This window comes from Guyanagaster necrorhizus, assembly GCF_019112545.1.
Source record: "Guyanagaster necrorhizus MCA 3950 unplaced genomic scaffold BT62scaffold_12, whole genome shotgun sequence".
Taxonomy (NCBI): Eukaryota; Fungi; Basidiomycota; class Agaricomycetes; order Agaricales; family Physalacriaceae; genus Guyanagaster; species Guyanagaster necrorhizus.
Genome location: NW_025064891.1, coordinates 70,017 through 92,223, shown reverse-complemented (window position 1 = coordinate 92,223; position 22,207 = coordinate 70,017). Strand labels below are relative to the sequence as shown.

The 22,207-nt window shown below is 47.2% G+C and overlaps 11 protein-coding genes across 11 annotated transcripts; 6 read left to right on the top strand and 5 right to left on the bottom strand.

Moving 5' to 3' along the window:
* Positions 1-285: 285 nt before the first annotated feature.
* BT62DRAFT_967898 (40s ribosomal protein s5-1) lies at positions 286-1,169 on the bottom strand (the record flags this gene model as incomplete). Its single annotated transcript, XM_043188881.1, has 6 exons — positions 286-327; positions 384-485; positions 542-682; positions 733-838; positions 891-1,028; positions 1,090-1,169. The coding sequence occupies 6 exons, from the start codon at positions 1,167-1,169 to the stop codon at positions 286-288; spliced, it is 609 nt and encodes a 202-aa protein (XP_043039726.1).
* Positions 1,170-1,305: 136 nt separating this feature from the next.
* Positions 1,306-2,629, bottom strand: BT62DRAFT_1075818 (uncharacterized protein). The gene is made up of 2 exons (XM_043179153.1): positions 2,143-2,629; positions 1,306-2,078 (listed from the first exon to the last, which is right to left on the bottom strand). The coding sequence occupies exons 1-2, from the start codon at positions 2,576-2,578 to the stop codon at positions 1,420-1,422; spliced, it is 1,095 nt and encodes a 364-aa protein (XP_043039725.1). The 5' UTR covers positions 2,579-2,629; the 3' UTR covers positions 1,306-1,419.
* An 89-nt stretch (positions 2,630-2,718) lies between these two features.
* On the top strand, positions 2,719-3,762 carry BT62DRAFT_103970 (uncharacterized protein). Its single transcript, XM_043178413.1, has 8 exons — positions 2,719-2,787; positions 2,837-2,917; positions 2,971-3,034; positions 3,203-3,271; positions 3,325-3,394; positions 3,451-3,507; positions 3,580-3,664; positions 3,714-3,762. The coding sequence occupies exons 2-7, from the start codon at positions 2,907-2,909 to the stop codon at positions 3,594-3,596; spliced, it is 288 nt and encodes a 95-aa protein (XP_043039724.1). The 5' UTR covers positions 2,719-2,787; positions 2,837-2,906; the 3' UTR covers positions 3,597-3,664; positions 3,714-3,762.
* A 14-nt stretch (positions 3,763-3,776) lies between these two features.
* Positions 3,777-5,141, top strand: BT62DRAFT_931679 (uncharacterized protein; the record flags this gene model as incomplete). The annotated part of the gene is made up of 5 exons (XM_043186178.1): positions 3,777-3,808; positions 3,860-4,185; positions 4,244-4,567; positions 4,627-4,880; positions 4,945-5,141. Coding segments are annotated over exons 2-5 (784 nt in total), but the record flags the coding sequence as incomplete, so codon positions are not given.
* Positions 5,142-5,202: 61 nt separating this feature from the next.
* Positions 5,203-9,977, top strand: BT62DRAFT_104514 (uncharacterized protein). The gene is made up of 11 exons (XM_043178466.1): positions 5,203-5,543; positions 5,594-7,260; positions 7,403-8,286; positions 8,373-8,652; positions 8,708-8,779; positions 8,828-8,917; positions 8,973-9,269; positions 9,321-9,464; positions 9,521-9,643; positions 9,695-9,754; positions 9,806-9,977. Exons 1-11 carry the CDS (start codon positions 5,315-5,317, stop codon positions 9,890-9,892), a joined length of 3,933 nt encoding a protein of 1,310 aa, XP_043039722.1. The 5' UTR covers positions 5,203-5,314; the 3' UTR covers positions 9,893-9,977.
* BT62DRAFT_104123 (uncharacterized protein) lies at positions 9,932-11,812 on the bottom strand. The gene is made up of 4 exons (XM_043178427.1): positions 11,667-11,812; positions 11,095-11,609; positions 10,793-11,045; positions 9,932-10,733 (listed from the first exon to the last, which is right to left on the bottom strand). The coding sequence occupies exons 1-4, from the start codon at positions 11,748-11,750 to the stop codon at positions 10,062-10,064; spliced, it is 1,524 nt and encodes a 507-aa protein (XP_043039721.1). The 5' UTR covers positions 11,751-11,812; the 3' UTR covers positions 9,932-10,061.
* Positions 11,752-13,364, bottom strand: BT62DRAFT_931677 (uncharacterized protein). Its single transcript, XM_043186177.1, has 8 exons — positions 13,308-13,364; positions 13,171-13,257; positions 13,032-13,112; positions 12,684-12,972; positions 12,483-12,633; positions 12,273-12,435; positions 12,135-12,223; positions 11,752-12,077 (listed from the first exon to the last, which is right to left on the bottom strand). The coding sequence occupies exons 1-8, from the start codon at positions 13,324-13,326 to the stop codon at positions 11,988-11,990; spliced, it is 969 nt and encodes a 322-aa protein (XP_043039720.1). The 5' UTR covers positions 13,327-13,364; the 3' UTR covers positions 11,752-11,987.
* Positions 13,365-13,430: 66 nt separating this feature from the next.
* BT62DRAFT_103756 (uncharacterized protein) lies at positions 13,431-19,010 on the top strand. The gene is made up of 33 exons (XM_043178398.1): positions 13,431-13,503; positions 13,556-13,603; positions 13,657-13,739; positions 13,788-14,245; positions 14,292-14,352; positions 14,415-14,545; positions 14,595-14,625; positions 14,675-15,062; positions 15,114-15,218; positions 15,278-15,293; positions 15,344-15,411; positions 15,461-15,466; positions 15,523-15,604; positions 15,653-15,900; positions 15,951-16,061; positions 16,115-16,129; positions 16,183-16,305; positions 16,363-16,401; positions 16,452-16,493; positions 16,547-16,591; positions 16,643-16,717; positions 16,768-17,054; positions 17,107-17,146; positions 17,198-17,404; positions 17,454-17,479; positions 17,528-17,885; positions 17,940-17,964; positions 18,023-18,041; positions 18,103-18,111; positions 18,163-18,172; positions 18,224-18,325; positions 18,384-18,486; positions 18,537-19,010. Exons 1-33 carry the CDS (start codon positions 13,480-13,482, stop codon positions 18,581-18,583), a joined length of 3,432 nt encoding a protein of 1,143 aa, XP_043039719.1. The 5' UTR covers positions 13,431-13,479; the 3' UTR covers positions 18,584-19,010.
* BT62DRAFT_1005520 (acyl-CoA N-acyltransferase) lies at positions 18,661-19,260 on the top strand (the record flags this gene model as incomplete). Its single annotated transcript, XM_043177159.1, has 1 exon — positions 18,661-19,260. The coding sequence occupies one exon, from the start codon at positions 18,661-18,663 to the stop codon at positions 19,258-19,260; it is 600 nt and encodes a 199-aa protein (XP_043039718.1).
* A 68-nt stretch (positions 19,261-19,328) lies between these two features.
* Positions 19,329-20,668, bottom strand: BT62DRAFT_103893 (actin-like protein ARPC3). The gene is made up of 7 exons (XM_043178402.1): positions 20,413-20,668; positions 20,221-20,365; positions 20,091-20,171; positions 19,999-20,036; positions 19,741-19,948; positions 19,462-19,680; positions 19,329-19,408 (listed from the first exon to the last, which is right to left on the bottom strand). Exons 2-7 carry the CDS (start codon positions 20,221-20,223, stop codon positions 19,397-19,399), a joined length of 561 nt encoding a protein of 186 aa, XP_043039717.1. The 5' UTR covers positions 20,224-20,365; positions 20,413-20,668; the 3' UTR covers positions 19,329-19,396.
* BT62DRAFT_1075813 (peptidylprolyl isomerase) lies at positions 20,294-21,814 on the top strand (the record flags this gene model as incomplete). The annotated part of the gene is made up of 9 exons (XM_043179152.1): positions 20,294-20,376; positions 20,425-20,644; positions 20,698-20,768; positions 20,817-20,845; positions 20,898-21,015; positions 21,072-21,465; positions 21,526-21,562; positions 21,617-21,739; positions 21,789-21,814. Exons 1-9 carry the CDS (start codon positions 20,354-20,356, stop codon positions 21,812-21,814), a joined length of 1,041 nt encoding a protein of 346 aa, XP_043039716.1. The 5' UTR covers positions 20,294-20,353.
* Between the last annotated feature and the right edge of the window lie 393 nt (positions 21,815-22,207).

Below are 22,207 nucleotides of genomic sequence, written 5' to 3'. Positions count from 1 at the left end.
AAATGTTCCGAAAATACGGATGTCAAGGACCTCGCCCAATGTTGTGGTGGGCGCATGACAAAAAAAAAATCTCAAGGACGGCAAATGCCCGTTACTCATTGAATTCATTCAAAGCAACGAAAAGCTCATGTTGGAACGCATAGAGCAATAAACGTCATAGGATTGAGACAGAATGCAATAGAAACAGCCTATACCATCCAACTTCGATTTTCTATCTCTTTCCCAGAAACCCGCGTCCCTCTCCACGACAGCAGGAAAAAACTGACGCCCGTACCAGCAATGCTCTCACCGATTGGATTTGGCAACACGCTCAAGCTCGTCCTTTTTCTGATATGCTTTGATTGAGCGGCGTTCAGACAATCTCGTGGAATGAAACTAAGTACCTTGATGGCATATGAGTTTGAGGAACCCTTGGCCGCATTGATAAGCTCATCAGCCAAGCACTCCGCAATAGACTTGACATTGCGGAAAGCAGATTCACGCGTCTGCGTTTCGAGTTAAATTTGTGTGAGCAGAGAGGCTAAGAAAGCATATAACATACGCCAATAGTAAGAAGCGAGATAGCTTGGTTCACCCGTCGGAGAGGGGAAACGTCAACAGCCTGACGACGAACGGTGCCCTGCGAACCGATACGAGTTGAGTCTTCACGAGGACCAGTGTTCACAATAGCATCGACGAGAACCTTTGAAATATTAAGAGATCTGTACCCGGCTGACGAAAAGTCAGACATACCTGGATGGGGTTCTGGTCTGTAAGAAGGTGGATGATCTCAAATGCATGAGCGACAATTCGGACGGCCATGACTTTTTTGCCATTGTTGCGACCATTCATCATCAAACTAATACCAGTATCAGATACATCCCTATAACGTAGAATTACTAGCAACACACCTGTCCACCAATCGCTCAACAATGGGCATCTGAGCCTTCTTGAATTGCTTTTTGGCATATCGGCCAGCAGTATGGGGAAGGTAGACGGCATGGCGGACTTGGATGTAATCCGTCAGGGAGATATCTTTCACTTCGACACTACAGATTAACGAGATATTGGCCAGCCGTTCCGGATCCAATGAAGAGTATGATAACGCACTCTTGAGCATCCCACTTTCCAAAAAGTTTGACCTCTGAGCCGAGTTTAGAGATTTCTTTGGGTAGGGTGGTGGCCGCCATGTTCGAAGAGAGAAAGTCTTGAGGAGGTCGGCGAAACTTTTTGATGTAGAATAACGCCCCAAAATTGCGGTCAGTGCGTCGAGACTTTGTTTGCACTTGATTACAATATTAAAGTTTGAGTAATACTTCGGCACCTGCCGTAAACTGTACAGTTTCTGTATTTGGCTAAGCTGGGACAGTGTCTAGGTAGCAATCTACTACAGAGAGTTCGAATCATGAAGTCTAAAAATGCAAACAAAAGCTGCATCCGTTATGCATCCAGGGAAAGGTTCAAGTGACCGTGCTCTGAGATGTACAACCTTCCTTCAGTCTCCCGCCTCAGCTGCCTCTCCCTATCCACAATCTCTTCCATCCTTCGTCGGGTCTCCGTTTCCTTCATCATCTGTTCCACAGCATATGCTTCGGACCGCCGGGCCGAGTCTCTTTCCCTTCGAAGAGTATCAAGCTCTCGTTCCATTCGCCGTCGCGTTTCGCGTTCATAGGTGATATCATCCTCCAACTGCCGTTTACAGGAGCGAACTTCGGAAAGGATACTAGCCTGCACAGCCTGCCGGTCTCTAAGAGAGCCAATTTCTCGCTCCAAGATTTTTTGATAAACGTTTTGTGGTCTCGGAGGCAATTCCGCATGTAGACGAGGAACTGAGAGGGAGTGATTCTGAGGTTTATTCTTTGTCTTCTTTGGCAAAGAGGGCTGGCGTGCAAAGGGTACGGGTGGCTTTGAGGATTCTACGATGCTGTCTGAAAAGATGCCATACACCTTCTGCAGCCACTTCTGTGCGTTCTGGCGATGCTGGGCGGTACTGGTGGCATCGTCCTGTTTCGTCTGTTTACTGAGTTCGGTTTCGCAGCTGGCAAGGAAGAGGAATGCAGGTTTGAGGTGGGTATCTGGAATTTGATGTCTGGTCATTTCTAAAAGTATTTGAAAACCATTTAGTAACGCGTCAAAGTTAAATAACGAATACCATGAAAATACCTTTTACCATGGTGGTTATCACTGTGATGGCCGCTGAAGGATTCCCAACGCGTCGATAGTGTAGACCAACAAGCGCCCAGTTTCCCTTGTCGCTGGCGGTAAGCTTCAGCAGCTCGATGATTTCCCTTGGATCAGGCTCCAGACATTGCAGATTAAAGGTGAAGATTTGGTCACAGAGCGACATTGCAATGTGACTACCGGCTGGTTCTGTGTTTGTCGTAGATATTGATGACGAAAAGGCACTGAATAGGGAATCCTGCTTTGAAGATGGATGGAAGGAGAAAGGTGATGTAGCACTTTGACGAGCAGACGTGATTCTTCCATTCTTTGGTTGGAGGATGTTGGATTGTGACGCGCCAGTGGTCGCGTAAAGTGGCTCATTGGTATCGAAGAGAAAAGAGTTGGGCATATTCGTAGAAGACAAGGGAGTGGTCATAGCGAGTAAAGACACACCCTAAAGTCGAATGCCGCCGGACCGGTCAAGGGTACTCATTGCTCAGGGCTTGGCTGTTGCTCACCTTTCGTCCCTTTTTACTCTGCTGCTCACACGCTGACAGCCACATGAAGGTGTGGCACATGCACCGTTGATGACACGGTCGCCCTTGGACAGTGCGCTGTGCTGGGTGCCACCGTTGTATCAGCACAGTCAGTCAAAATATATTGCTCTCAGTGGCTTTTGCTCACGCATCATCAGACTATCTTCAGGCTGTGTAGCTGCATTATCTCAAGTGTCTGCGAATCCAGACGCTTGTTCGGCAACGGAGATGCTTCGATCGTAGACCCCATCAATGCATGCGTGTCCAATGTTTGCTCAGTCAGATCTTGTAGCGACGATACCATCGCTGCGGTAGTGGGGAATCTCACCGCAGGTTGCGGCACAGAATTACATACCGTCGGTTTCAACGTGAGCGAGACCCATACAAACATTGCGGCGGCTTAAGAAGCATATTATTATGTCTACAAGAGCAAGTCTTCCATGTCTGCTATAAGTTTTGTCGCTAATTGTTTCACTATCTAAGTTCCAGTACATATTGCGTCACTGAAACGCTCAGAGGTATAGAGAGCTTTGTTGACGGCACTCTCAGCGTTAATCGCATTGTATCATTGGTCGGAGAGAAATCTGGCCTCAGTAACAACGTCACTTGCTCGAATTGTGCGACAGCGGCTTACAATGTATTCAAGGAGGCGTATCCTGTCCTGGCTAACAACGAAATGGAATCCATCCAAAGTCAATGTGGAGAGAGTTTCACTGGTAAACACATCTTTTTGTTGCGATCCTCACGCACGGCATTTAAATACCTCCTTCAGACGGCACAGCTCCTTCCGGGATCACCGAAACTGCTCAGAAAGGCTTGGCCTCCTCCAGTAAGAACAACGCCCCGACATACGCTCTGCAAACTGTTCTGGCAATAGGCTCAGACACTGTTATCCTTATAGCAGTAATGTTGGCGTAAATCCGGGAAAGGGGACGGGAGGTTCTAATCAAATTCGTGAACCGCTTTGAACTGACCTTTTTTTATAAGTATGAAGATCTTTGTTTGACTGACAGGATCAGCGACGAGATGCGACAGCCTCGAAATACTCATTCGGAAACGCGTCGTATATCACCCTGAATGGGAACATTGCCTTGGAGCGAAACTTACAAATGGCCCCCTTCCTCTCTATAGTAACACTTGTACTCAAACCTGTTATGCCATTGGCTAACCATCATTGCCAGCAAGCAACCACCATCGCATTTGATTCGTCTGTGGGTATTGATTATTGGTACATTTGTTGTTAGGCAAATGCACGATCATCAAACCGGCACATTGGAAGAGGGTAGAAGGCACGTGGTATCAACATATAAAATTGCCCGAGAACCCCTTACTTAGACAGCCGGTCTTTCTTTTTCCTTCCACCTCTTGCGATTCGTTCCTTGGCTTTTCTATTTCTTCTTCGGCGATTTCGCCCCTTTTCATCTTCATTGTTTTTCTACAGTATGCTTGGTCGTACCAACTCAATTTTTCTTGCCGTTGTCGGTGCTGGAATGGTTTCTGCTCAGTCGTGAGTCCTCTTTTGGATGTAAAAGAGAAGCGATAACCAAGATATTTTTGTATTGTAGGCTCTCATTAACGTCAAACTGCACAGACTCATTGAAAGCCTTGTTGACATCCCCTGATTCAGCATGTATGAACCCGTCGGCGTTCCTCTCTTTTATTGTTGGCACGGAGAAGTCGATTCCCGATACCATAAACAACTGGCTCTCGGGCCTTTGCTCTCAAGGGTCATGCACGGACGAATCAATCAAGGTGATGGTGACAAACGTTACTACTGGATGTAGCGAAGAACTCGCCAGTGTTGGAGCACCGTTGGATGTTCAAGACATCGTTCTCAATGCTGTGCAGCAGACATATCCGACTGCGAGAAACATCGCCTGTTTGTTTGAGTATGTTCCCTTTGACATTGATCGCGTCGCGTTGCAATAATCTGGCAAACTTCCTTTAGCACTTCTTCCAACGAATTTTGTGCGACAACGACCTTGTCGGATCTCGAAACTGTGATTGGACCGCTTACACTGGACGACTTGAGCTTCCTCAATATCACTAATGACCTCCAGAAACTCATACAGTCGGGCGTGGAAAACCTAGCCTGCACGAGTTGCATTAAGGAGGGATTTACGCTGGCTAGAGAAGCTTTTCCCGGCGTTGTCTCGCATATTGACAACGACGCCACTCAGCTCTGTGGAAACTCGTTTATTGGTCAGTACCAAGAAGATAACCGTATAGGTCAAAGGCTCATATTATATATATATATTCATTGTAGATGGAAGCGTTCCTGAAAACGTGTCGCAGACCGCTGTTAGTGGTGTGTTCACAGCTACTCAGCAAACAAATTCAGGAATCTCCCAGGGATTAGGAGGTGCAATGATGTTGGCAGGGGTTGCTGCTACTTTTGTTTTGCTAGGTTAGCTGCAGCCCTGTGTTTTTTAAGTCGAGTTATATAAGTTATTCAGTCCTCATGCTATATTTTTTTTTTATCGAGCCCAAAGGCCTAAAGCTTTATACTGACAATTCCCTATGGTTATTCCAAGCATTCCCCTGTATTTTTGAAATTTGAACACGTGCCGCGAGACAGCGCTGCAGCAGGCCTGAGCCTCGCCACTACCTCGACTTCTGCTTCGCACAACCCGTTGATGACCTCGACCTCAAACATATCCCGGTTTCGCCCAGGTGACATACCCAAGCCAGAAGATGGCTTAGCAGAGTGGGCGAACAAAATCAAGGCCATGCAGCAGCAAGTAGATGCAGATGAAGAGGTGGAACAGAGGAAGCTCGAACAGGAGATCGCTGCTTCACGGCTAGCAAGGCAACGGAGAAGTAGGGGTACTGGCTACGGCAGTCGCCACAATAGTACAGACTTGGGTGCGCTCCGGCTCGTTGGATGACGATACTGAACTCAATCTTCCTTCAAGCCAAGAACCAGGATTATATTGCATCTCTGAAGGACAGCACTCTGTCTGACGTCGACGATATGAAATCCGTTGCAGAGCGCCAGCAGAGTCAGGCTGCCTCTCTACGCAAACTTATCGGCAGTGGAACCGCCCCGATTCATGAACAATCCGTCCCGTCTCCCTCTGCATCTAAACAGTCATTTCCTTCCTTTGCTCACAAAGCCGAGCCAATTTCTTTGGCCGCTTTTATGGGTGGACGGGCTACTGGTCCTAGACTCAATAAGCACGCTCCCCAACAGGATGCACATGACCCGACGCAGTTTGAACAGCGAACCAAAATTGATGCACCCCATCCAGTGTTCGGAAGTGGCGGAGTTGCCATGCCTGGCATGGTCCATGTTGGGAAGAGTTCGCAGCGATTCGTCTCTCCCAGTGACACGCGAACCTGGAAGCCCAGTACACCGTCTGCGCCATCCCAGGTCAACGAGAGGCAACGTTCTATGTCCCCTCAAAAGACCGGCAGTCGAGACCGTACAATAAGCACACCGTCTCATCCTGCAAATATCGTGAAGTCTCAAGTGGAGCGCACGCAGGAAAGGGAGCGTTCTGTGTCACCCCAGAAATCTGCAATCCGAGTTCGTACAGTCAGCACTCCATCTCAACCTGCTGCTAGTGTAAAGTTCAAGGTTGATCAGACTCACGAAAGGGAACGCTCTGTATCGCCCCAGAAAACTGGAAGTCAAGATCGCACGATAAGTACATCGTCTCGTTCTACCAATAACGTCAAGTTCCAGGTGGAGCAGATGCAGGAACGGGAACGGTCTGCGTCCCCCCAGAAGACTGGAAGTAGGGACCGTACATTGAGTACACCCTCTGGTCTGTCGCACGTCGCAAGAGCTCGTGTCTCTTTGAACTCTGTCTCTTCCGCTCCGTCCTCGAGTACACCCATACCAGAGAAATTGTCAAGTACTCCTTCACGATTACTGTCTTCTCCTCCACCACGTCCTTACTCAACAGGCCGACTCTCCACGCCTTCTTCCCCTTCCATGAGGGCCGCGTTGGTTACCACGCCGTCATTGGCCCGGCCGATCCAACCAGCTCCGCGTCCGTCGTTGGGACCACAGATACTCACATCTTCGAGCCCATCCCCTGCATTCTTAAAGGCACCTGCCCCGAAAGACCCTACCCCAAGCATAAGTAGGCTGCAAGGGCGGGGTTTCGTTCAGAACATGGTGAAGGCCAGCCAAGATTTGGGAGGTTCCACCTTCCCTCCACCTCTCGAAGCTCACCGCACAGGAAGCGGGCGGAAACCGTCAGTTCTTGACCGGTGGCAGCCTGATAACATAAGAGAAACATCGCCTTCGGCGTCACCTCAAGCTCCCCCCATGTGCAAAGCACGTACGGTGGGTCCTACAACGGGAGGATTCGAATCTAAGGCACTCAGGACTGTGCCCTCTCTGCCCTCTCTACGCACCCCTACAGCTTCTCCTCCTGCGCGAGTCGACCCTCCTCGAAAAGGTACTCCTGGTCTAGGCACACCGGGAGTGGGATCTGCCACTACCATGATGATTTTTCAACCTTCTTCAACGGATGACAAGTCCGTTTCTTTCCCCGCTGTCGATGAGATTGGAGTGCATCGTTCTGGAAGCAAGGAGGTGCCCGTCTTGTCCAGCAAGCCTCTGGTTCATGTGCGTTCATTTTGGTGATAATTACGTCGGGTGTTGCTTACGGTGTCTACCTTTCTATCTGTTTTACTTGTTTTACGTTCACGTGGATCTTCAATTTTCACTCTATAATTCACGCATTGCAAATGCTATTCTTTTTGGACAGCCAACGAAAGAAAGAGCGAAGAAGCCGCGCAAAGTCAAATCATCAGGACCTACGGTATCAGTTGAACTTGAAGAGCCTTCAAGTGTTATAGAAGTTGTGCCTAGTGCAAGTTCCGCAGCAACCACTGTGCCTCTGCGAGCGATTGATAAATCGGGATCAGATATACTCGGTCCATCACCTGAGAGCAAAGGGCGCCCCGTTTCTCCAATGGCACGCTCTAATGATTTGCGAATCACAGATCGCTGGGCTAGTGAGACCGTCATTGGTGTCAAATCGGTTTCTCGTACCCCTTCAGTACCGGAGCCAATCAAAAGGATGGTGGGTCGTAAAGCTTTGCCTGGCCTGGCACCTACAGAAGTTAGTATCGACACTAAGCCAAGTCTTCCATCACCCCGTTACCCCAATGAAGATTTGACGTATTTAGGACCTGCATCAACAACCGTCGCAATTCCTTCATTATCCAGCAGCCCCAAGTCACCTGTACCTTCCCGGCATTCACGCATTCCTAGTTCTGGGAATAGGGCTACGATTATGGATGTCGCTCAAGCCTTCAACAAAAGTACTTCCTCCGCCGAAGCCGAAATGCCGGTGCCTCCTCTCCCCGCCGAGATAAATGAACAATATTCACCGATTGCACACTCGAGGCTGAGTCCTCAACCCATGTCTCCAGCAGAGAAGCGTAGATCAAGTTATGAAAAATACTCAGCTATTGCAATGCCTCCTCTGAAAGAAGAAGCAACACCGATTTCTTCTCCTGCAGGAACTCTTTCGCGGGGTATTGTCGAAGATGTCGTGGGGTTGGAAGGAAGATTTGACTCCCGTGTTTGCAATGAGGAAAAGTCGTGCCTAAACGATATCCCAAACGATATTGTACAGCTTCGTACGTGAATATTCATTCTCCCAAAGAGTCTCTTTCGAATTTCCACGCCGTAGACTATACTAACGAGCCGCTTCCCCATGTCGACATCAGTTTACTTGTGACAAAACCGTCGCCAATGCGCCAAAATCGAAGCATTAATACGATATCCGTCGACGTTTTGAGCATATCGGATAGTTCTGCGACCGCCATAACACAGGATCTCAATGTATTTTATGATACTGAGGTCCTTGCTATTGTCCATCGTTCTAAATCTAAGTTAAGTGGGCTTGCATCGACGACAGTTTGGGCTTGGCAGGGGAAAGCAAGTCAGTTCAAAGAAAAAGAAGAACAGAAATTGAAGGAACTTGGGTCTCGCTATGGATCGAATTACGTATGTTCTTCGTCTCGTAATGGGGCTGCCTCGTTGATATTCCTCGCATATGCAGATCGTTATTCCTCAATATGCAGAGCCTGCAGAGCTTCTGCAAGTACTGGAAAATCAATTAGCTATCAGACAAGTAAGCTATTTTCAAATATTTGGATCTTGGTGTCTGATTGTTGTCCAGGGCACTAGGGCTCATTGGACCGCAGAGAATACCACCATGCATGTTGTCCGTCAAAGCGGCGACAGCATTCTCATTGATGAACTTGATTTGGTAAGTCATCTTCGTCTTTCAACTAACTCTGCGTCTGCTTAATTCAATCACAAAGAGTATCAGAAATCTATGTTCTGGATTTAGCTACTGCGTATCTGTTCTCGAAACTATCTATGTTTGGCATGGCTGCGGTTCACTTGCCAAAGAACGCCAGGCAGCAACCCGATATGCGAAAGGCTTGGGATCGAATGTCGTGGAGCTTTCCAATGGTGAAGGCGAAGATGATGCTATGTTTTGGATGATACTCGGAGAGGATGATTATGCTCAAGCTGATTACTGGAAGTGGAGGAGCTCCTCTCCTCATATCGATCCTAGGATCTGGCATGTCAAAGCTACCCGCGGCGAAGATGCGGTGAGTATTTTTGGCATCATTTCCTTGACGGTTCATCTGATTTTCATTCAGGTTTTGAGAATATCTTCCTTTATACAGCAATCCCCGAAAACATCGGTGTTCGTAGTTGATTGCGTTTGGGAACTCTTTGTGCTGGTTGGACAAGATGCACGCATACAAAGACAAAACATCAGGCTGGCAATCTCTGTCGCCCAGGTGAGTAGTCCTTTTAATGTAATTGTTTTGGTCATTGACCGGGTCTCTCTATGCAGTCTTTAGCGAAACGGGTTGCTGATGATCGCCCTTACCTCCCGACAGTCCACGTCTTGATCCTCCCTTCTCAAATACCCTTGGATCTTCGTTTACACTTCCGTGATCTAGATGAAGCAAGATTCGTCAGTATTTCTATCGCTTGGCTATCAATTTTCTCTAACTTCGATTGACAGAATGACAATAATATACCAGACCATATGAACCTTCTGTCTGCGGATGAAGCCCTAGTGCATGTAAGTGACAAGTACATGGTCCTTGTTATCTCGGTCTGATTGTTCATTAAGCTTCAAACCAAGGCATGGCAAAAAATCCTCCTCAGCAATACGGCAATGTTACCTCTCGGCATCGATTCATCACTACTAGTGTCATAGTGGCGCACATGGACATCGTTTATGCTATGCTATGGAACTGAAATTCTTTATGTGTATAAGTACTACGCTGCTCACGACATCTTTCGAATACATAGTTCGCTGTGTTTTGAAAAGGAATATACAAGGTACTCATTAGGCCCTAGGATACTAGAGATTGTGCCTTTTCAAGTTAATACTGAATACTCAGCAAATGACCTCTTGCATAAGTAAGCAATGTCCCAGAAACATCATCGAATGCTAATGCTAACGACGTCAAGCGAATGCCGTCGGGGAGCTGCAGACTTCTCAAACCATCGATGGGACCGTCTCCCATTGCCAGGGAATAGAGAATATACACCCGATGCTTTTCCGCATACAGATTCATGAACATAGCGGATTGCCCCGAGGGGGCTTTCGAGATGATGAGTCGATAGGTGAAGGTCCCCTCGGCCAGTATGGATATACTGGGTTTATCAGGGACTAATGACCAGCTTTCCTCGTCAATGAGATAGGTATGAAGCATAAGCTTGATTTCATCGTCTACTTCATCGTATTCGTTCTCGTTTCGTTCAACGGCTCGAGAGAACACCTCGAACGCAGTGATGTTGGAATCGATGAGCCGGATCATCTGATGATCTTTCCACAGAATGTCCACGAGGTTAAGGGAGGCAACTGTTGTGGTTTTCAAAGTCCTGAAAGTCCACTCTCCTTCTATAGCCGGCATCTCCAGAGACGATGTATCATAAACCTCCAAAAAGAGAGAGGCGTTCCATGACAGATCTTGGATGAAGACGCGACGCAATGCCAGAATTAGCACACACTGACGACGTGGATGAAGGAAAATGTCATCGATGTCGAAACCCTAAAAAAAATTCAAGGGTTAGCGCGTATAACTTGTACGAGACTGGGGAATGGACAAACCATGTCGGTCGACGGGACATTACCGTTATTTGCACGGTCTGGGCGAGGTGATACGCAGATGCCTGACTTGAGGTTGATATCGATAAAGAAGAGCTCACCGCCCCCGTGAAGGCAGGCTACAGAATCCCGCAGAATGACGGATCTGGCAAAGCTGGCTGGAGGGAGACGGATATCTCCGGTTTTCACGATTTGGGGAGGTGCATCGTCTTGGCTCAAGGCAGTCGAACAGTCGATAGAGAATATTCTCAGATGCCTGCGGAGTACATTAGCTTATGTCTCATAAGACTTACACATCAACATACCTATGCACCTCGTCAGCCCCAGTTTGACCAGGTTCAACGATTGTCAAGAGGATGCTTATCGTTATATGTGCACCATTATCAGTGCTAACCCAGTCAAGGGAGTCCAAGCGCCCCGGATAATCCAACAGATGACCATGGGCAGTCTTCAGGTCATAGATACCGACATTGGTTGGGACATCTCTCATTTTACTGAGCCGTCCAAGGAGGGCGTACCGACCTCCAGGAAGGATATAACAAACTGTTGGTGAAATGGTCACCGGGCCTTGAGGTATCCAAGGTTCCCACGAAGGAAGATGATAAAGATGTCGAGCCTCTGAACATCTCAGGGGAGGAACGGAGGTGAAAGATCTCCACTTGACAGATAGAGAGACTGCTCGTGACGCATAGAAGGGACACAACGACAAGTCAACGGTATCCAAAGTGTTTCCCGGGGGAAGGGGGATGATGTGACTGTCGCGAGCATTCTTCCATATCTGCCTGTTGCATAGTGATATTCCTCTGAGATACGAGCATGTCTAAAGGATAAGTGAAGGGTCAGATTAAGACGCAGGACATGAACTGCATTCCCTTACACGCGTGAAATGGAGTATCTCCGCAACAGAGGCATGTCCTAGAATCTTCAATACCAACTCTGGCGGAAGATCAATAATACTCATTTCCGCAATAATACGGAATGAACAGACTTGCTAATGACAGTGAACTAGCGAACAAAAAGCAGTGCGATCAGTCATCTGCCGACGGCCAGTGGCGTGACGTCTATCAGCCGGCATCTCCCTCGGTCGAAAATAGTTCCATTAATTGTACAAGGTACCGCCCGCCATAGGATAGTAAATATAAGATAGGAAGATTAGTTGTGATGGGCGCATAATGGCGCCCATAGCGGCGCTCTATGATCAACCGTACCACTTGTTTCCAAGTCGTGTCCGAGCAGAAGCTCTCTGAGGAATCGTGGGCTCTTTTATATCAAAGACTTCTATTGCTCGCTGTATGATCTTGTCCATCAGATAGACTATGATTTACGGCAGTTTTTACAAGCTCACCCTCCATGTGGCCTCGTCGAATTCCAATACGATTTGATGTTTTCGCAAGCCATTCTCATAGTCCTCATCGGAAGGTTGTGCACACAAGTCTGTGATAAATGGATGAAGGCAAATTATATACTGAATAATGAACCTTACAAATTGTGGGTTCACCATCAGCCTCCGTGTCCAATGCGACTTTACCATCCCGAATCAAAAACGACAGATGGAATATATTTTCCACCGACTGGGCGAAGTCGTGGGGATTGATGACGAATCGGAATAAATTAATGGGGCTGACTTCACCCAACAGGGCTTCCAACTGCATATATGTTAGTCGGAAACAAAGAAATGACCCACTCCACACACAAGTGCGACGTTTTTGGTTGTCTCATTCTCGGATCGGGCAATGTCTTCTTCTTTTAGTTCTTGGGGCTTCCGTTGTTCCTCTTTATTCTTCTCCAATCTGGCGCGTTTGACAGACGCACGCTTTTTGGCCTCGATAGAAAGTGGGCCAAGCCTTGAAATTCGCCATTATAATCTGTCCTTGAAGCAGAGAGAAGGACTGACATAAAACTAAGTGCAGGAACCCTGTGACTCTTCGCGAGCGATTTTCGGCCAATCCTATCCCAGTCCAGAACGCTGTCGGGATCATCCTCTGCTGTGTCTATTTCAGAGTCACTGTCTGGAATCTGATCTCCAAACTTGCGACCACCCATGAAAGTGATGAGCTTTGAAACAAATTCGTCGACATCGAAGGCGCCTGCTCCGGACTTCATAGCTCGTGCCTTTTGGGCTCCCAGATTTGAGGCCATCAGTAAGAAAGCGGAATCAAGAGTAGCCTCCTGTGGACCCTTCACTACGAAAGGAATTTCTCATGAAAAATCGACCAATTATGACTTGATATGCACCGCGTACCTTTGTCGAACAGTTTGTCTGCCTTGCCGACATCCTTTTCAATCCGTTCTATACTCAGGTCGGCAAGGTTAGACTGATACTCTAAACACGCATATTTTAGTAAAGATAGTGCAGACACGGAGTCCACCAAAGATCACACCTTCCATATTTTTCGTAAGAGATCTGTAGTCCTTGCGAAGGGCGCGTTTTTCCTCTGCATCTTGATCAGGATCGTAGACCAGTGATTCTACCAAGATGTTAAGGCCAAATACAAATGTCACAGGTTACATACTGTACCTCTGCGCGAGGAGTTCATATTGGCGTCTGGCTTTGGCTAGCGCGAAGAACAATTAGGAAGTGCGTGTTTGGTCGTGTCTGCCAGGCACGTCGACGCGACGCACGTGATGAGACGTATTTACTCCAAATTGAATTTCCCCTCTTCTTGCTTTTCCAAAAATTTGCGCCCATCATGAGTGCTACGCACCAATTTGGCGTAAGCTTGTTTCTCTGCACACTTTTGAGTATCATCTCCAACTTCTATCTAGTACAGCAAATCGACTCGTGCTAAATGCCATGGCCCTTTGCCATGCAAGGTTTCTGGTATTCTCCTTCTTCTAGGACGCGTTATTGACACTAAGCCTCGTAGGGCACCCCTATAACAACTGGCACACTACGATATGGACAGACAGTAACCAATGCGTATGGAGATACGGTAGAATGGTGCCACTGGTCTGGACGTTTTCTATGTGGCGCGTCCTCCCTGACGTTGTTTCGTAGGGGCTGCGTTACACCAGCCATTCTTGGCCAACTTGCCTTAGAAAATCTGGACAACATTCATGGATTCCGAGATTTAAGGCGGGCTAAATTCTTTTCCCAGGGATTCGCCCAAATCAACTCTTTCTTCAGATCGGATGACCAGCACAAGATTCGCAAGGCCGTATTGGAAAGACGTGTCGATCCGGTAGATATCCCTCCATCTGCACAGACTGTAAATTCTACCTCCATGAATACATCCGCGACCAACATTCCCAGTCAGAAGAAGAGGAAGGCTCTGCAAGAGGCGGCGTCTCAATCTGCATCGTCGTCTCAGCGGCCTTCTTTGTCGGCATGCCCTCCATCATCATCCCCTCCTGTGGTAGAAATTCCGGCCGAAAATGAAACGCCAGAAGACGAAGCCGCAGATGAACTGTATTCCACGATGCGAACGAATGTTGTCGGATTACAGTATTATCCAGGTCTGGCATGCCTAGATATGCTCTGTGTTTACTGACCGTAATTAAGGTCTTGTTGGACCTGGTGAAGAAGTCATTATTCAGAGGGACTTGAACAATGCCTATGACGCGTGTGTATCATCAATTCTTTCAGACGTGAAGTATATCAGTCTTATGCTCTTTACTCTCACAGAAACGCAGTAAGAGTGATGAACATAGGGAAGGTCCAGGTAGGTCATATTCCCAGGGGCTTAGCTGCGAAGCTGGCACCTCTTCTGGACCGTCACCTTATCACTTGTGAAGGGGTGATCCATGACGGAAATTGTGAGATCGTCGTAACGTTTGGCTAATTCCCTGGCTAATCGTGTAACAGTGAGTGGGTTTAGAGGGTATACCCTGAAGATGTTAGTGCAAAAGAACCGTAGTGATCAACAGTGCTGAGTTCATTTCCAGGAGCCTCAAGATTTACGGGCCTTCTAACAAGCGTGATGCGCTTGAGCCACTTCTCATATGGTCAACCCCTGGCCAGCGCGGATTTAGTTCCCGGAGGGGACAGGTACCGTTCAGTCAAGGCTCGGCCGCCCAAATAACGGGGTCATCTCGTGCTCCAGGCGCCAAACCCACCCAGACAGAAGCTGCCAGGAAGCAACATGAAGCGCTGCAAAAGGCCGCTGAACTTCGCCAGATTCTCAACAGTCTTGAGAAAGTTGATGATGAAGGACGTCGAAGCTCTCTTCTGGATTCTGTCTGTTTCACCGAAGACATATTGAACTTACCGTTGCATCCCGCTCCTCCTGGAATCGAACGAGGGAACTTGGTAGTCGATTTGATGAAGCATCAGGTTAGTGTCTTTCTCATATTACAAGGAACTGTTTCATTGTACATTTTACAGTGCCAAGGATTGCAATGGTGCATCGAGCGAGAGTACCCAGTACTTCCCAAGAAAGAAATTGATAAGCCTGTCCAGTTTTGGCAGTTAAGGAAGGACGGGAACAAAGTGTGTACAACTACAAATTATCGTCAGATATACTCCAGTGCTCAACCGTTAATGAACAGACTTATTATTATAATGGTATCCTTCTGTTGTGTGCCCAGATCCATACGCTAACGGCCCGCTTGAAGTGGCCACAAAAACGCCTCAAACAAGCCCCCCCATTCTCGGAAGAGGCGCACTCTTTGCAGATGGTATGGTATGATGTGTTATTACATCTGTTTGATCCTCGCACTGAATTATGACAGGGCCTCGTAAGCAATCCAGTCACTCGACATTACAAGCTCCTCATATGATCTCCCGACGTCAGGGAAAGACGCTGACTATGATTGCTCTGATTCTGGCCACTAGAGACGACCATCCAGCCCATTTTTCAGGCAGCACTCTAATCGGTGAGGCGCAATGTATTACCATTGAAAGACATCTTCTGACTTGCGCAGTGGTCCCGCTCTCTGTACTTTCCAATTGGGAAAAGCAGATTCAAGATCACTGTGCCCCTGGCACGCTGACAGTATGCGTCTATTATGGCACAAATCGGTCTATGAGCCCACAGGAAATGGCAGGGTATGATGTCATTCTTACCACATACCAAACTGTCACTTCGGAGCACAATGGTACTTCCCCAAGCGATGGTCCCAGCAAGAAGAAGAGAAAGATAAGGAAAATCCTTTTTGAAGTACAGTGGAAGGTGTCCTACATTCTGCTTCGCAATTTTATAGTCGCTTAGCATTGTCATAGAGGATTATTCTTGATGAAGGTCATAGCATTCGCAATCCCAAAACAAAGATGGCAAAGGCTGTATGTGGTCTCAGCGGAGACCGCAGATGGGTGTTAACAGGCACACCTATAGTTCGCTTTTCTGTCAGTCGTTGTCCGGATTCGATTAACTCATACCTTTCCAGATTAATTCACCCAGGGTACTTCAGATGCAGATCCTTGGCTAACTGAGCATTGATCTTTCGTGTACCAGGATCTTGGCTCAATTCTGACTTTCCTTCGAATTTGTGGGCCGCTGGATCAAGAAGACTTCTTCAAACGGCTGCTCCTTCGTCCTTTGAAGGATGGCCATCCATCCGGAGGCGAACTACTACGGGTAAGTTGTGCGAAATCATACGCTGATCGTAGTATTCTCATCTCGGCGTATACTTAGGCTTTGATGGCCCACGTATGCATCAGACGCACGAAGGAGGTACAAGCCATAATTCTTTAGAATGGTTCAATAACTGACCATCCCCATAGATGCAGGACAATACCGGAAAACCTCTCATACCTCTTCCTTCGGTGAGCATCGCCTCAAATATATCAAATTGGTACTGAATTTCTTGTCGTTCTAGGTTGAGATGACGCTAGTTCCTGTCACCCTTCATGATGACGCTAGAGTAAGGACAGGACATCCTCATCAAAGTATCCATTACTTGACCGATCCTTAGGAATTGTACGATGAGATTGAGAGACTCTCGCAGCAACGTTTAGAAAGATTTATTGCTAGAGGAGAAGTTAACTCAGTTTGTGTGCTCCTTCTGATGTAACTGCCTCATTCTAACATGTCTGACAGATGCAATCGAATGTTTTAAGCATGCTCACCCGTATGCGGCAGATCGCTTTGCATCCAGGTCTCGTTCCTTGTGGTTATCTGGACCAACTAAGGTCTTTTGTTGACAGCGACGACTTGGGATCTGACTCCGTTCCCCAAGTACAACTGAAGCCAAAGGATAAAGCGAGATTGCAAAGATTGGTTCTGCAGGCGATCGAAGATTCCCAGGAATGCCCTATCTGTTTCGATGTCCCTGACAATAACAATGCCCGAATAACAAGCTGCACGCATGTGTTCTGCCTTCAATGGTACGCATTCCTTGTTTTGCTCAAAAGCGATTTCTCATTCTAAAGATCTCAGCATCACCGAAGTTCTAGCAAGGCAGGCCAAGTGTCCTATGGTATGACTATACCTCGCACTGCATCATTCTGTTTTTCATACATGCATCTAGGATCGCCGCACCCTTTCGTGGACTGACGTGATTGAACCGCCATGGCCTACTGAGTTTACGCAGTTACTAAGACCAGAAGACGATGAAGAAGAAACCTTACAAGCTGGTCCCTCGGCAAAAATTGAACAACTTATACATCTCCTCGCGCTTATGCCTCATTCTGAAAAGTCCTTGGTCTTTTCCCAGTTCACTTCATTCTTAGACAAGGTATACCTTGACTATACATTTCTATTCGCAATGCTGACAACATCTCGAGGTCGCGGAGGCGTTGGATAAGAAGAGGTAAATCTTTGCCCTTGAGGTTCTGACCTGGCCTAACAATACTATCAGCATTGCGTACGAGCGCTTTGACGGCCGCATGTCAGCCAAGAAGAGGCAGGAAGTGTTAGCACGGTTTTCTGTACCAGTCGTAGATGCCTTCGTTCCGACTCAAAACGATGCGTTGCCTCAAGGACGACGAAGGACGGGGCGGATCGTCGTAGAGAATTGCGATGAAGATGTTGTGGATAACCAAGATAGCGACTTTGTGCCGATGTCGCAAGATGACGTGGATGACTTTATTGTTTCTGACGATGATGCAACCCGCAAGAAAGAGGGTAAAGGTAAAGCCAAGACCAGAGTTTCTCTAGATCGCGAGATTCTGGGTGAAGAAGGAAATCCTAAGGTCATGCTGCTATCACTGAAGGCGGTACGTTCATATGTATCTTAAAAGCATCGATTGCAACGCATCCTTGCCTACTAGGGTGCCCTTGGCTTGAATCTAACGGGTACGTAGATTCATGCGACCGATTCCCGTGGTTTCTGACGGCGCTCAATTAAACGCAGTTGCCAATAATGTCTTCCTGTGAGCTTGGTCATTCTGTCATCACTTCAAACCTATATTAATGATGTTTGCACATAACTAGTATGGATCCGTAAGTCAAATAGTGCCTTTGCGTTTGACTTACTCATCCTTTTTTTTTTAGCTGGTGGCAGGTAGGATATACCACGGTCTCTCTGAGCCGATTGACAGATAATTGCTCACAGGAAGGAATTGAGAGCCAAGCCATTGACAGAGTGAATCGCATAGGGCAGAAGAAAAATGTCCACGTCTATCAGCTTATCGCTGAAAACACTGTCGAGTCGAAAGTGGGTAATAATTCTCATGGCATTCCGGAGAACTCTGACGTTCCTCGTCTATTTATAGGTGCTTGATATACAAGAGAAGAAGAAAGCGTTGATCAAACAAGCATTCTCCGGTACCAAGAGGACGGAAACGCCCCTCCAAAGGAAGGAAGCTCGTTTACAAGGTGCATAAATTCCTGGCCATCATTTGTATACCGTTACTAACGTAAGGCAGAGATAATCGAACTTTTCGGTATCAGGAACCAGCAGGCACACATTTAGCAGCTTATGAAATTACTTTTCTCTACCTTGTGCTGATAACAAACTTACTGTATGAACATAAGTAATCAGGACTCTCAATGCCTAACCACAACGTTGTCTTGACCTCAGTTACCGGTCGCATAAAGCTCATCCCCCCGCATCCTTCAGAAGATGAGGCGGTTGCCCAACTACGCACTCATCCAGAATTCCTGCGTTATCTTCCCATCTTCCCTCAGAGTGTTTCAGCCGAGGAAATGGGCCAACGCCGGGAAGCGCGATCACAGAATCCCAGTATCAGGGATTTTCATATCCACGTCGCGGACTACAAAGGACAGTGGGAGTTCGGAGGGATAACGGGTTATTTCAATTTGGAAACGGTGAATAAATCGTGCGAAATCGGGGTCGCGGTATGTCCTGCGTTATATGGAACAAGCATCGCAACGGATGTGCTCTACACCTTGTTGGTCCACGTCTTTGAAGAACAAAGATTGCATCGGGCAACGTTTCAAACAGCAGCGGCAAATGTTGCTATGAGGGGATGGCTAGATAAAGTTGCCGATGCGAAGCTGGAGGGGGAAAAGAGAGAATGTTGGAGGACAGACAAGGAGACCTATTGCGACGTGGCCTGCTATAGTATCTTAGAGTGGGAGTGGAGGGACAAAGTCAAAGGAAAACTAGAGCATAGACTACAGATTTAAACCATCCCTTCCATTCCAGCGCCAAGGATATTAGCCCTTCATCAGGTACAAGTAGTCGCGTAGGATGGTATGCCGTGTATGCACGATGTCCTCCAGCGTCATATTACATTCATGAATGGTCTGGGAGAGGATACAATTATGTACTAATCTGTATGGAATGTTAATGAAGTGACGGGCTCAGGAGAGTACAAAGAATCTCACAGCAGTAAGATACGACTCCGCGACAATCCGAGCTCTTGCGTTCAAACTAAGCTTCATATCGCTGATTTCTCGATCCACTTCTTTCATAAATCTGGGTTGGATTAAGCAGCTGATACAGAGTAGCAAAGACCTGATGTACTCAATGATGAAATCAACAATCTTGTGCTTCAGCATGGTCTCGGAATGAGTGTTGGTAATTAAGAAAGAGATATCATATCCCTGGAAATAAGATATAGATGAATTGAAAGACGCATATGGTAGGTATGTAGAGATGCCCACCTGTACAGGCCTTCGCCGCAGCACGATGAAACTCTCTGCTCTTTGCATCATGAAGCGAGTAAACTTGTGACAAAGAATGCGTTCTATTTCATCAGCTTGTTTGATCTTGATACTCAAGCGAATGGAGTTGATTGAGGGTTCGATTAAAACCCGTTCATTTTCGTTTCTTGAAATGATCAGAGGGTTGAGAAGGACTTCCTTGGATCCCCTGCACAAACAGAGTCAGTGAGCAAGCTATGGCGAAATAATGGCACTGACGAAGCCTCTACTTCGGGTTTATTGTGTCGTTCGACGACCTGGATGTCGGTTTGAGTAAAGGATAAGCCGACGATGTACTCAACGCAACGTACCTGCGATGAAAAACTTTCCAGAGTCAAGGCTGCTGTCAAAGTAGACCTGACGGCCGCAAGATACGGTCTAAGAGAGTTCGACTGCGAAGACTGTTGAGCAAGGCAGATGGAATCGTAGTGTAAGGCGTACCATGATCTGAGTCTTGGGCGTTGCTGTCGACAATCACGGTCACCGCGAATGCCTTTCAGTCGGCGCTTAAAATCATCGATCGTGTTTTTTTTTCGACCTTTCTCTCGACAGCCTCTTCATTTGTTTCTGAAGAATGGCTGTTACTCTTGCGCTCTGGTAAGTCAGAGCCCTTTCTACTCTCTTTGTGCTTACTCTTCTATGTAGGAGCATCAAGCTGGGACCTGGAAAGCCTGAAATCATCGAAGCCCAAACCGACAGAAGGGTCACTAACATTGCAATTGGTGACGACTCGGAAGCGCCCAGCAAATCAGGCAGAAGCACGGTCAAGCTGACGTATCCAAACGTTGCCTATGATGAGGACAATGATGACGATTCTGAGGAGGAAAACATCACTACCGTGTTATGTTCGTTGTCTGTAGGAAAGGTACTTGCGCGGGCTAGCTTATTTGCGATTCAGACTTGAATATCTTCTGACAGGTCGAACAAGTGGTTACCGATATCGTGCTCAACGAGGGTGGCTTGTACAAATTTGAAACTACCGGTGAAAAGTGCGTTACTGCGTTATGCTTTATCGTTAACTAACGTGTCTTTGCAAGTACGATATATGTAAGCGGGCACATCATCGGTATGTACCCGAGAAAATTCATTCTCGTGGGTATGCTGATGTCCACTCGCAGATCAGCGACCATTCGACTCGGACTCAGAGGGAATGAGCGACGAGGAGGAAGCCTATGACCTCAGAGACGTCAGCTCTGATGTCGAAATTGAACCAGAAGAATATGGAAGTGACGCAAGGTATTTTTTTTTCAACCTTCTGTCTACTGTCTAGTAATACTTACAGATTATTACAGTCGATTTGAAGAAGTCCATGATGCAGCTGCAGAAAAGTCCCTAAAACGACCTCGCCAGTCAACGGACTTGGATATTGACAGCTCGAAGCTCTCGAAGGCCGATAAAAAGAAAGCCAAGAAGCAAAAGGGCGAGGATGGGAAGCCTGTCCCAGTCGCAGTCAATGTCGATGCATCTGCCGACAAATCTGACAAACCTGGCAAAAAGGACAGGAAAGAAAAGGCTGAGACCAACGGCAAAGCCTTGGCTGAGAAAGAGCTACCTGGAGGTCTGAAGATCAGAGACTCAAAAATTGGCACGGGGCCACAAGCGAAGAAAGGCAATACTATTCAGATGAGGTACATCGGCAAACTTACCTCCGGCAAGGTTTTCGATTCGAACACCAAAGGAAAGCCTGTTCGTTGTTTTGTTCCCTTCTTATAGATAAGTGGTGTTCACTCATTGATCGTTCTTTAGTTTTCGTTCCATCTTGGGGCAGGCGAAGTCATAAAAGGTGCGTTTCTTTTTGCAGTATCTGAATCTGCGCAACGTCTGAACAACCGCACAGGATGGGACCAAGGTCTGGTCGGGATGCAGGCGGGAGGAGAACGTGTACTTACTATTCCCCCTGCATTGGGGTACGGTAAGAAGGGTCAATCCGGGATTCCAGGAAATGCAACGCTCATCTTTGGTCTGTACCATTCTATCTCTTGTTCTTTGTGCTGAATACTTGCTTTCAGAATGCAAGCTCATCAACATCAAGTAGATAGCAGACGGATGGGCCGAACAGTTCATAAAAATTTGGTGGTCGTGTATGACCGTCGTTTTATATCATTCAAATAATAATAGTCGTTCCATTCGTTCCCACCATGTGAAAGTGAAAGGAACGGCATCCTGGATGAGATGTCAGACTTTGAGGGTCGTTTAACCGTGTTATTTCCCGTGCAGCCGGTACATCGTTTAGTTAGGTGGCGTTCATGCCAAGACGTCGGCTTCAAGCAAGTTCCTATACGGACGGGACAGTCATGTACTGTTGCTCCAAAGCTGTTCGACGCGCAGCAAAAATAAATGCTCCTTTATTTGAAACCCTACAACGTCATATAACATTATCGTTTTACAGACAGGTAAGTATTCGTCAGGATCCCCCTGTAAAAAAGAC